Here is a 13395-nt window from a genome sequence, read left to right on the forward strand (position 1 = left end):
CTATACAGAAATATGAACTATGCAAGTTATAAACAGTTGTGAACAGTCGTTGAATTATAATAAACACCTTCATTTAGAAACTGCATTTTGTGTTTACTTGTGTTATCTCCATCCATCCATCCATTCGCTTTCACTTATGCTTTTCAGGGTTGCGGGGGCGCTGGAGCCTATCCAAGCTGTCTTAGGGCGAGAGGCAGGGTGCACCCTGGACAGGTCGCTAGTCTGTCGCAGGACTAACACATAGACAGAGACAACCATTTGCACTCACATTCACTCCCACATTCACAATTTAGTGTTTCTAATTAACCCAACCACAGTGTTATCTTTGTCTAATATTTAAATTTGTTTAACAATCTGAAACATTTAAATGTGACAAACAAATATGCAAACACTTTTTCACACTACTGAATTTGCAGCTTGTCATTCCTGTCAGTGCAGGATTATTTTGATTTTCATTTTATTTTTCTAATTAGTTTTTATCTATAGTCTCTATAAATATGACAACAACTCTACCAGCAAGTTGAGCAGTGACACGATAAGATTCACAGCAGAAGAAAAGGACATTATGAAAGCTTGCTTTTTTCATGTCTAAAAATTTATACAACTCCAACTGTTTTATAACAGGAAATAAATAGTTATAATATTGTCATGGTTACCTGTTGCCTCTTTACTCACAGTTTACTAACACATAATCACGTGTGGCCATTATATTTGTTCATCTTAATGTTATATTAATTTTTCTACCATCAATATGTATTAACAATATAATGCTAATAAAAATGTTTAATTTTGAATAGTAATGTTTATTTAATGATTTTATGGGAAACATTAGCAAAAATGACACAACAGTCACTACTGCAAACCCTGATAAAGTCAGGGTTTGCAGTAGTAGTCTAAATATTTGTAGTCTAAATATTTGTGACTTTGTTAAACACATCAATGTGAAAAATCCTGAGAGCCATAAATGTTTGAACCTCTCTGTCAGGAATAATTGGTAGAGATGAATATTTACAGCTACTGTGCCAAGTGCATAAATACACACAGCTCTTTCACTTTGAAGTTGCAGATATTGACTATATGAAGCTTCGGGTGTTTCACTAATTTCTGAAACAACCTACACAGGTAAAAATCCTTTTGAGAAAACAGGATTACCAACCTCTTACAGACAGGTCTGAGGAGCGGTGTTTGGTTTCCTCCAGAACCTCTTGGAACCTTGTTAAGATCCAACAATTCTGCCATTTTTCAAGTGGTCGTAAACTTTTGATCAGGACTGTATTATCACAGCAGGGCTGCTGTACATTAAGTGACCACAAGATGTCAATACTTCCAAATAAGCTGTTGAGCAAGGCTTCATCGCACACATATTTATGTCTATATGTATCTATATGTATAATCAATCCTTGCATAACATACAGAGCCTTTCCAAAAAATTAGAATATCATGGAAAAGTATATTTATGCCACGGCGCATCGAGGCAGTAATTAAGGCAAAGGGATTCCAAACCAAGTATTGTAGATTGACATATCGTTTTGAAACTACCACATTTTGATTGATTTGATGTGATCCCAATTTTTTTTTCTGCAAAAACAGAAGTAAATGGTGATGTCTTGATTCTCATTTATTGAATTCCTGTTTTCGTGGGTTTAATGAGCTGAAAGCCCAAATTATGTACAAATAAACAACTAAGTCCTTAAAATTGTTTAAGTTGTGGGCCCTGAATATATAATCTATGAAAGTTTAATGTTTTGAATGGAATTATATTTTAATTATACTTTTATAATTTAATTATACTTTTCCATGATATTTTCATTTTTTGGAAGGGCTCTGTATATTACTCCATTGTCTTTGCACATGTTGGTATTGTCTGTTGTCCACTGTGTTCTGAGAGCAAAGAAATAATCAGAGCCCAATTCCTTGTATGTGTGCACATAGTTGGTCAAAAAGAAGTATATCTCAAATAAGTAAGAAAATTTATGTTTTACTAAATTATTTTATTATTGTAACAATGCTTCTTGGCAATATGATTTTTTTGTTCATTTATTTATTCTGTTTATTTCCCCTTAAAAGGAGCCATATTTGTAAGGAAAACACATTTCTGGGATGAGCAGCGGAGATGAGTATGTGGGCCGTGCCCATGAATAACTTGACAGATCTCTGCCAAACATTTTGTTTTAAGCTTCTGGCACTCCAAGTGCTGACAATCAGGTGATTAGCATGGACTCTGCTACAACTGTCAGTTGTTGTCTCCTCCAAGCATCCCACGTTTGACTGATCTGGATTGGGCCGGAGCCACAGAGCAACTTCAAGCTGGTCTTCCACAGCAGCATCTCCAAACTGAAGGTATTATTTGCATTATTATTTCATACTTTACACTCCTGGTGATGAAGCAAAGTCCAGACAGCCAGAGATAGAGTTACCTTGTAGTCTCTTATAGTCACCTATATTATATTATATTATATTACATTATCCATTTTCTTCTTCTTATCCAATTTAGGGTTGTGGGGAAACTGCCATAGGGCAAGAAGCGGGATACACTCTGCACAGGTCATCGGTCTGTAGCAGGGGAACACAGACCAACCATTCACACTCACATCTACAACGCCTACAGCCAATTAAAATCACCAGTGAACCTAACAAGCTGTGTTTGGACTGTTGGAGGAAACCAGAGTACCTGGAGAGGACCCAGCCAGACTCCACACAAAAACATCCGCCAGATGGTGGATTATATGATATGATATAATATGATATGATAAATACATTCTGGGATCAGGCCAATGACTGAAAAATGACAATTTTATTGCAGTCATTTAAAGTAAAAGGATTTAGTTTTTTCTGGGTTAACGATTTGCTCCATTATTGCTAACATAGGTTTTATAAATGTAATTCTATTAATCGGTAAACAAAATAATGGAGAAGATGACTGAAATCATTCTAATAGTATTGAGATTAATTTGAGCGCTGATATTCTTAAGGACGAATCCTCATCTCCTCTCCTCCTCTCCACGCTTTCTCTCCTTCCCTTCGTCTCTCTCTTCATCCTCGCCAGCCTTCATCCTCCACCTGAAGCTGATCTGGACACAAACACTATTCTTCCTTTGATGTCAGAGGGGGAAAGTCCTCTGCTTTTGCTCGTATCTACCGCGGTTGCAGAGCGACTCTTCCTTTTTCGGCCAGGCCGCTTTAGGACACGGCAGGGCGGAGAAGGAGCGACGCGGGGTTCGGTGCCGGAGCGGGTCTGCGGAGCTCTGGCAGCGGCTGCTTAATGAAGGAAAGAGCCGCGGGCTGATTACAGCACCGAGACAAGCTGCAGGAGGAAATCCGAGGAGCTGATTCTTTCTTTCAGAGTGAGCTGCAGAGGAAGCACAGGAGCATTCACCATGTTTCTGTCCGTGTGTCTAATATGGACACAGCTGCTGCTCACAGGTAAGCGCCTTCTGTGTGTTACTTCACAGTGATCCTGTTTCGGTGATTAGATATGTTTCTACAGTCCAGCCTGTAAACATGAGCGCAGATGGGGGCTCACATCTCCTCTAATGTGCGGTTTGCTTGTTTGATAGCTGGCTGAAGGTCTTCCAGATAAAATAAGCAAGAATAACCGCTAGCCTCCTTAATATATTAAGGAGGATTTTACCCAGTGCAGGTGATGATGTTATATCAACTGCAAATACATAGTTGAAGTCCTTAAGCTGACATTCCTCAGAAGCAGTGTTTAAGTCTTCCACAGCATGTGTGCTGTACACATGTAGAGGAACAAAAACATAGAAAAGACAGACTTTTAAATATTGTTGATACTGAAGTGTTGAATAAAGAGGATTCTGTTGCTGCAAATATTGCAAAATAGGCTATGATAGAACCCATTTCCATTGCTGACTCATATAGTTTTCCAGTATTTTCTAGTGTAGATGCTATATCATATTCACAGAGCAACATTTTAATAGTTAATAATAGTGTTAATAGTGTTTAATAATGTTAATCCCAGAATGACACACTGAAGTGGGTTACTGTGATTTTGAGCACAGCATTTTAAGACCTGTGCTTGAAAAATTTTCCATTGAATAATTTCTGTATCAAAAGGATTGCATTTAAAAATATTCCATTTCTATAATAGAGTCATCTGAAGCTGCGGCAGAAGGTGCTGGCATCCTCGCTGCACCTTCCTGGCTGTTTTAATGACGCAGTTCCTGAGCAGAGCCTCAAAATTGAATCTAGGTCAGAGTAAACCACCAGACTGTGTCCCCACAAACCTGGGCTCCTAATTGGCGGCGGGACAGCTGCTGTGTTTTACACATGAGGTCAAATAGAAATTCAAGAAGATCGATGGCTCCCACATTGCAGCGATTCACTTTTACCTGTGTGTCACAGATGGATGTATTTCAGTATTGCTGCATGAAATGACTGGTAGAAGTAGAAGCAGGTGCTGGGCTGGAAACAAGCGCACAGCTGAAGAATAAGATCAGCTACTGGCTCACTGCAGGGCTCCATTTTTACCAGGCTGAGGTAAAACTGGAGCTCTGCTGTGGAGCATTTTCCTCTGTTGTGAGGTTGTTTTGGCACAAATGTTGCCCTTTTTTGGCATGTATATGTAAGAGGTTTCCTTTTTTGTAAACTAGAAACTTCTCAGTTCAGATTCTTCCAACTACAGTTAGGTTCTTGCTATTTAAAGACAAGTTTTTATTTTTTTTATTTTTTTACATTGGCTAAAAATGTATCATTGCTCCTTAGATTTGGCTTCATACAAGCATCCCTTTCACTTTTCTGTCTGACAATGGGCATGAAGCCTCCAGGGGGAAATGAAAGCTCCTAAACAGGAAGAAGATTGCACTTTTGTTTTCCTGGTAGTTGCTTTTAGATTTCCCCAGGCAGGTGAAATGGATGCTGCTGGAACGACTGGAATAACTCTAATAAAAGGCAGAGAGAAATGGGTTTGCTTTTTGAAGCAGTTTAACAGTTTCATAGGAAAGGTTTGGCGTTTGTTGTTGGGTTTCTCCAAATTTGAGAATGGATTTAGGAGGAATCTAAACAGAAGAAGGGGACTCAATCGGGATCCAGAAATTTCTGAAAGGATTCTTTACCAATACAAGAGAGTGGGCATGATTAAATAAGAATGACAGAAGAAGAAAATATTACAGACGATTCCAGATCCAGATATTTGTCTTGTTCCAGTGACTTAGCTCATTCATGTTCTGAAAGGAATTTTACTGCCTTAAAAATTGTAAAGAGTCCTGATTCTGCATCCCTGCTTGGATGTAAACAAGGATGGCAATAACATTGATATCTCACACCTTGAATGGGATTACTATGAAGCTTTTAAGGCAAAGAAAACTAAAAGTAAGCACTTTTGAAACATCTTGACACAGGAACACTGAGATCTGAGACGCTGGTATTGTGCGTTGGTTTGAGATGGAGTCTTGACTATAGTGTGAGATCTGTAATCTTCATAATTTGATATTTGTGAGGGACTTTGAGAGGTACATAGCTTTTTGCAGATGTACGTACATCACCTGTTGGATGAGCACTTTTTTGTCTTCCTTTTTTGGCCCTTTCAGGGCAGATCAGTGTTTGGTGTCTGTGTTGATTGTGGCAGACTTTGCTGACCACAAACAGTTGTGGTCTCTATAGCTAATTGGAGTCTGTTGGGACCTTCTTACAAGTATCTGATCAACAATATGAGGTATATGCAGTGAAATTGTAGGATTTTATTCGGATGTTTGCTAACCTTCTAACCAATTTTGCTCACTTCTCTGATAACTTGGCATCTCATCACAGATATGGTGACTAGGTCCAATAAAACATAATGGAGGCCCAAATGCTAAAGGTGAGGCTTCAAAATGCAGAGCTCAGAAACAAAAGGGTGATGTCACAGTGGCTACATCCATCTTTTCTATACAGTCTGTGTTATAGACCCAAATGTTCCAGTGGGTACATTCCTACTCGCTGCAGTGTAGGGACATTTTTTTTTTTCAAGACAAACATTGGATGGAAATAAAGACAGAAGACAAACACGATACTTAACTTGAAACAGATTTATTTTACAGAAACAAGAAGTCAACATCCTTGTGTCCTTGTTTTTTCTCATTTAAACCTGGTAATGAATTTTAATAATCATAACTTTAAACATCTCTCCTCCTCCTCTCACACGCGCCCGCACATACTGAAGACTTTGCCCTTGCTCTAATTTGACCTGTGATTTGCTGGTAGTCTCATGGAAAAGAGGCAGAGCCGGCTCCTCTGTCCAATCAGAGCACAGCTCAACTCAGCATTGTGCATGGCAACCAGGACGCTGTCACTAGGGAAAAAGATGCCAAACAGAGACGAGAAGAGCCATGTCAGCTTCCCGGACGCCTGAAAGGCCTGCTTCAGTTTTTCAATTCAGCTGAGACCTGATTTATTGTTGCAGCTTCCTGTTGTTGTTAATGTTTTACAGCAAAATTCAACATGTTTCTTTGTCTGAAACCTACTTTCAGACATATGTATTTTCCAGATAAAATTGAGAATCTGTACCTGGTCTCTCTTCCTGGTTTTTGTCTGCATTTGTTGACTCACAGAAAACAGATTTTTGGCACCGATACAGCAGAGATAAATAATGTTTGCAGACCGACAGCAGTCGGAGGACACCTTCTTTTCCGTGTCTTTGCTGCCAGAACAAACATTGGACTCTAACAGACGGCCGGACGAACAGTCTGTCAGCTCAGGCTGAAGCTGCAGGAGAAATTTCCAGCATCATCTGCTCACTCCTCTTCCTGCAGACAGTTCTAATAACATAAGTGATGCAAGCTAGCGTTATAGCTAGGCAGCAGAAAAACCTACTTTATTAAAGTCAACAAAATGACTTTAATAAATAAAAAGATGGACAATACACAAGTCTATCGCTGTGAATATACAGAGTTTCATGCACTTGGCCTCTTGTGTTGGTTAGACATGATTAGTCATTTTAAAGTCTAATTCTTGATTGATTCACATGCAAACTTGAGCTTTTTAATGTCTTCAAGTGTATATTTCAGAAACTTTCTACTTAAGTCAATTTTCTGTCCGCCAGCAAACTAAACATGAAGAGGACTGGCCACATCTGATGGTTCTTTCATGTCTGAGTGTTCTTTAAATAGAAAGGACCATGAATGAATATGAAATGGAGAAAGTGCTTCTCTCAGTCATCCCCCCCCACCCCCCACCACCACCACCCCCCACCACCACCACCACTCAGGATAAATAAAGACTGATGGTGAATTATGCAGTGTTCGTATTTATCACGGTTGGGTGGGTTCAGTCAGTGCACAGGGGTTTCCTCTCAGCCTGCCTGCAGACTCATGAAAGTCTCTGTCCTGCCCAATGAGCTGGGATGGCAGAGGCAGACAGATGGGATCTCCTGCTTTCATTTCGTCTGCTGCTTTCTCTTCATCTCTGTGAGAGATACTGAATGTGATGTGTTGGAGAACGACATGATGAAAGATAAGAGGCATGAGGAGGAGGACACAGCAGAGAATTTTTACAAGAAATAGATTGTTGAACTGTAAAGCCTTGCTGCATGTCTTCTTTCTCAAGTCTTGAGTTTGAAAAGCTTTGGATAAATGCCTGCACACAGATTACTTTGAAAATGTATCATGTGTAATTAAAATCTACTAAAGAACTATTAACATTCATTTAAATTAATTATTGTAAAATAACGCTCATTCTCTGAGATTATTTTAATTAGGAAAGCGTCAAATCAGTTGTTACATCTGTGGACATCCACATCTTTACAATAAAAATAGAAAAAGTATTTTTATTTTTGAAGTCCGAAAAATTGCTCATCTAATTCCCACTTATGTCAAATGTGTCATGTTCATGGTTTTACAGTTAACATTAATTGGTCTCTTTATCCATCATAACAAATGTAGGGAGGTAATGTTTTTATAACTCACCTGTTTTAATTGCATTAAGCTTTAAATTTGCATTTATATGCTTGTATATTTGTACATTTTATATATATATATATCTTTCTCCCTCTTTTAATACTGTCCATATGTATATAGCGCTGCAGAACTGTGTTTGCACTGAGTAGGAGATGCTCTGTATCTCATTGTACAACTGTATAGTGACAATAAAGGCATTCTATTCTATTCTATTCTATTAAAGGCGTGGCTTTTTGACTGACAGGTGAAATGTGACACAGACAGCTGCTAGCTGTGTGCTAAGCTTTTTGAGCATTTTTAGTGCAATTATCTGACCAATAATATGTTTGCTGTCAGGTTAAATGCACTAACAGTCCGTTCAAGAAGGCAGTGCTCCAGTTTATGTGAGTAACATTGTAGGATTTATTTTAGATGTTGCTTAGTGCTACCTAGTAAGCTCTATTTGTGCATTGCACAGACCTGCTAACAAGACTAGCTAGCATTAACGAATATGTTCGTTAATCTGGTCACTTCTGGCTCAAAAAAAAAAAACAACAACATGGAAAAAACAACATGGCAGGAGCCAAAACACTAATGTTGAGGCTTCCAAACCAATGGATGAGGTATAGCTTTAGAAAAATGCTTTAGTTTAATGTGGTGTGGTGTACCTCAGGGTTCTGTACTGGGTCCACATCCACTAAGATTATCTCATACCACTTTCATAGAGATTATATTCAGTTGTATTGTATATGCTCATATGTGAAATCACATATGCTGCTGCACTGAAAGTACTTCCTCTGGGTTTTTTGTTCCTTTTCCCATGATAATTAAAGGGCGATTGTGAATTATGCAGTGTTCATATTTATCACAGTTGGGTGGGTTTAGTTGGTGAGCAGGGGTTTCCTCTTGCACAGTCTATGGCTCCAACACTATACCACTGAGATGAAAAAGGTGCATCATTCATTAGAGCAGCTTCAGTCCGAGTCGATGCAGCAGCATAATTCTCTCTCTCTCTCTCTCTCTCTCTCTCTCTCTCTCTTTTCTCCACAGAATCATCTTCCAATGAGGCCTCCTCACCTTTACGGCACTCGGGTCGTTTCCCTCCATCTTTGTATGGTCATCAGGATGTGAACAAACTGCCAGAGTCCCAGCACCACCTCCATCATCATCGTCACCATCAGCGCCCTGCCAGATTAGCCAAAGACCTACCTGATGGTCTGTTTCCTCAGGAGCCCGCCGGCCAGCAAAGCCTTAACCTGCTGGCACGACCACATCACGAGGTGCAGCCGGAGCATGCCGCTATCTCGGCACGACATTTGGTTACTGTGGTGAGTAACCAGCCATTTGATATCAGTGGAATTCTTATGATACACATTATGTTGAGACAAACTGAGGAGTGAACGAAATGTGAAAGGGTCTCAGTTTTTTCAATTATAGCTTTAAAGGTTTGAAGTCTGGACATGAACACAGTCATATTAACTGTGTCCGTTTGGGTTGCAGCTTGTCATGTTATGATTTTAGCATGTTATGATGTGTACTACCAAAACTGGGGATTAGAAGGGAATTTGGCTTTCTCTTATATCGATGCAGAAAAGTTCGTTTATAAAAATTCACCAGAATACAGAAAACTGAGTGTCTGTGCTGAAAAATGCGTTCTTTCTAGCAGAGGATGTTTGGTTTCTGAAATATATTTCAGACACAGAAATGTTCCTTGCTGGAAGTAAAGCCCTGGAACTAAATCAGACCAACAGGCATCCATAGTGATGAAATGTCAGTTTGACAGCTGGTGAAATTCCAGCAGCTGAAGGCTGCACTTAAGGAATTTCTGGACGGTGTGAGTCACTCGTCTTATTTTCCCACCGTTGATATGATTGTTTGATAAACGGGGTGAGGGAGGTTACAGGCACCTCATGCTGAAAAGGTCAGAGGTCGCAGTGAAGGGGCAGGAAGTGAATGATGGGTGAGGCGTTGCTCTATCCACAACATGGGAGGAGGAGGAGGAGGAGGAGAGATGCTGCACTCACTGTTGCTATGGTAACCTTCATCATAAGTATGTATGCATGAGAGACCCACTTTACCTTCACAATGGGGTGGTTGCATAACTCGGGGACAAACAGCAGCGACCTTCACAGCGATACTGAGACAACGACACAGGTGGACGAATGAGGGAGCTAGGTGGGTAAAAGATGGCAGTGCGAGAAGGCGATATGATGACACCGACAAGCTCTCCTTATAAATAACGATGTTGGAAAGCCATAACATTTTTTTTCTGTGACCCAGATTCTGACTGCAGGTTCAGCTGTGCTGTGTTCTCACACTGATGCTCAGGTGTGTTCCTCTCAGCAAAGAACACATTCATAAATCTTTTTTTGGACTATTTTTACTCTCATGAGGACTTTTTTTTTCCCAGTGGGTCTGTGGAAAAAAAAAAAAATTCTTTCATTTGCTTGTTGCTGTAACTGCATGAGTCATAGTATAAATGTGAATATTCATCCTGTGTCTGAAACAACTTGGGCAACTCTTCCTTTATAATAGCCGTCTTCTGATTGGCTGCTCTTCACTCTAGCAGAAGGTGGAACAACTACTTGTAAAGCTCGTTTTTGCTGGGGTTTGATTGTAGTAAGATACCTTTGAGGTGTCACAATGCCCTGAGGTAGATTGATTTCTATCAGTGGCCTCCAGACTTCCTCACTATTGAACACAAGCAGCCACTTTTATTATATATAAGAAGCAGAGATTACCAGGGCGTGACTCTAGTTATAGGAGTTCATGTGTCATCATGTGAACACATTAAAATATTTCCTGTACTATTTTCGTCTTCATTTACCATTTGCTTGCTCCCCACTGTACCACATATTGGATTTCATGATTGATTCCTTGTGTACGTCTTCAGAGCTGTGGTCAGTCATCTGATACTTGGTCTGATTCACAGCAGGCAGAGAGATTTATTTATAGGACAAACACTGTTGCTGATTCATTTAACTGAATCTCTACATGCCTGAAATGTGAAGTCTCGCTGCCAACACTCCCACAATATTTCGCCAAGCAGTCAATGGTGTCATCGCCACAGATGCATTGTGGGAGTAGAGGCAATGTGGAGAAACCTCCAGTGGAAACCAAAAGACGGGCGAGGATGCTGGGAGCTTACAGATGGCTACCTGTCTGTCTCCGCAGCTCAGTCTTCCTCTGTGTTTGTTTTTGGATCAGTCTGCAGGATGCGGGGTCCTTCCAGCGGGTCACCCTTCACAATGCACAATGAATAAAACACACACAGACCAAAACACATGAACATTTGAAAGGACTGCTGTGAGAAAATAATATGAAATCTAAATTTGTATTTAAGGAATTAACACATTCATGGGACCAGTTAATCAGGGTCACATCAGCTGGTATGAGCAGGTAATAAACATCATGAGATGTATTCAAATACAATACCACTTTTTGGTCAAAGTACTAAGAGTACATTATTGGACTCTGGCATTTCTTTTTTCTTTCGTAAGCAAGTGTTTATTTCCTTTGTGGTTTCCAAGTTTAATGCTTGTGTGTAATTTTACTTTTAATTAAATTGTGCGGCTAATTTGCTGGTGAGTAATCTCTGACTGCCACTGGGCCACAGTCGGCCTGTTTTTGAAAGACGGTCAGATTTTCCGACACAATGACTTGATTTTTCAGCCTATCCTGTCCCCTGATGACCTTTCTGCTTTTATCAATGAGAAACTGCTGTGAGGCGCAGTGTACACTTGAATAACTCGTTTCTGTGTTAACTGGCTTCCCGTGTGGTCACATGACCCATCCCTGCATGCTGCTGCCGTGCCATCACTTCACCACTAATGGACGGAGAGTTTCTGTGACACAGTTGAGCCTCACTGCACTCACACTGATCTAGCCCTTTGGTGGCCACGGTGCATTAAAAAGCCCCGACAGCACAAACACAGTCCAGAGGTCCAGCTCAGGGACTCCACTTACCTGAGTCTGTGTCACCATCCACCTTAAAGGTGTAGTTTCCTGTTTTTGTTCTTGGATGACAAAAAAATTAGGCCTGCTACTGTTTACCTGCCATCACTTACAGGCTGTTGCTCTGCGTTGTTTAGTCTAATAAAAGTATGATTCGCATAAGCTTAAGACAAAAACCGAGCCACCTACATTACCTATGAACCTGAAACTTCCCTTTCTCTCGTCCACCCCCACACCTCCTACAGTTGCTGCTCTCAAACTCCTCTGCTGCACTTCTTGAATATGCAGACTTGCAAACCTCTTCCTGAATCTCATGTTGTTGTTATTATTCTGTTGTGATATGTCAACATAATATGACTCAAGGAACATGCTATGATGGAAGCTGAGGGAGGCGGAGCGGTTGCGTAACTCCCAGATGGTACCCAGTCACCTCCTGTCTCTGCATCCCATCGCATGCCTGGAAGACACTACTGTATGTGAGTGTGTGTCTGTGTGTGTGTGGCCTTTGTTTCCCTGTCAGCTTCTCACTGCATGTGTGAGCTGGTTGTTGCACACAGATTCTGCTGTACTTGATATAAAAGTGCTATGGTTTACCACTTTAGCTGCGGAAGGGACACGTTGGAGGCGTCCCTCTGTGAAGGTGAAAAATCACTGGGTGAACAGTGCTGTCGTGTATTCTTATACAGTAACTACATCAGTGCTTTCACAGATGTGCAGTAAAACCTTTTCCTGGAGACAGATTATTGAATTTCTCTTGTTGAGTTTGAGTTTTTTCAAATTTTCGAATGTGCAAAGCAAATGTTTAAACATGCAGACCCAAACCAGCGGGCGGATGACTGAGTTCATATCTCTGCCTACACACATCACAGTGTTTGTGTGATGTGTGATTAAATAGTGTCTGTGTGTGTGTGTGTGTGTGTGTGTGTGTGTGTTACAACTGCTGGTGGAGGGAACTTTGACGCCACTTCAAACCCACAGAGATGAACATGATTCATCCACTGCTCTGCGTTTGCTCGGTTAACAGGTTTGCTTTGACGTTCACACTACTGTATCGTTGAGTGTTTTTTAACTTTTAAATGCATAGTTTAGTGAAGTGAGACTATTTTAGTCCCACTTCTCTTTATATTTAGTTTTTTTTATTTTACTACTTTAACAGTATTAGCTCATTTTGAATTTGATGGCAATGGCACATTGCAGAATGGTTGGGACGGGAGCAACGAAAGGCTCAAAGAGGAAATGGTGCAGCAGGTCAGAAACATGCTGGATTTAAAATGAGTAAAAATGAGTTTTACCAATCTACAAAATGGTGTCTACACATTGTAGAAAAATTTCAGAATAATGTTCATCAGTGTAAAATTGTAGAGACTTTGAATATCTCATCACTTACAGGACGACATGTCCTCAAAAGTTTTAGAAAATCTGGAGAAATCTCTGTGCATAAGGGACAAAGCTAAAAATCAATATTTGATGCCTCCGATCTTTGAGCCCTCAGGCGGCACTGCATTACAAACAGATGTTATCCACATCTGCAGGTTAAAGCTCTGTCATGCAAAGAAGAATCCAGATGAGACCT

General features: G+C 40.3%; 1 protein-coding gene across 1 annotated transcript in view; it reads left to right on the forward strand.

Moving 5' to 3' along the window:
- Positions 1-9139: 9139 nt before the first annotated feature.
- LOC116313629 (receptor-type tyrosine-protein phosphatase R) overlaps positions 9140-13395 on the forward strand; it is a gene marked incomplete at its 5' end in the record, with an annotated part of 34804 nt that continues 30548 nt past the window's right edge. Inside the window, one exon of the mRNA XM_039601346.1 lies at positions 9140-9196. Within this exon, the coding sequence (XP_039457280.1) occupies positions 9140-9196 (57 nt within the window). The remainder of the gene's footprint in view (positions 9197-13395) is intronic.

This window comes from Oreochromis aureus, linkage group 17 (assembly GCF_013358895.1).
Source record: "Oreochromis aureus strain Israel breed Guangdong linkage group 17, ZZ_aureus, whole genome shotgun sequence".
Taxonomy (NCBI): Eukaryota; Metazoa; Chordata; class Actinopteri; order Cichliformes; family Cichlidae; genus Oreochromis; species Oreochromis aureus.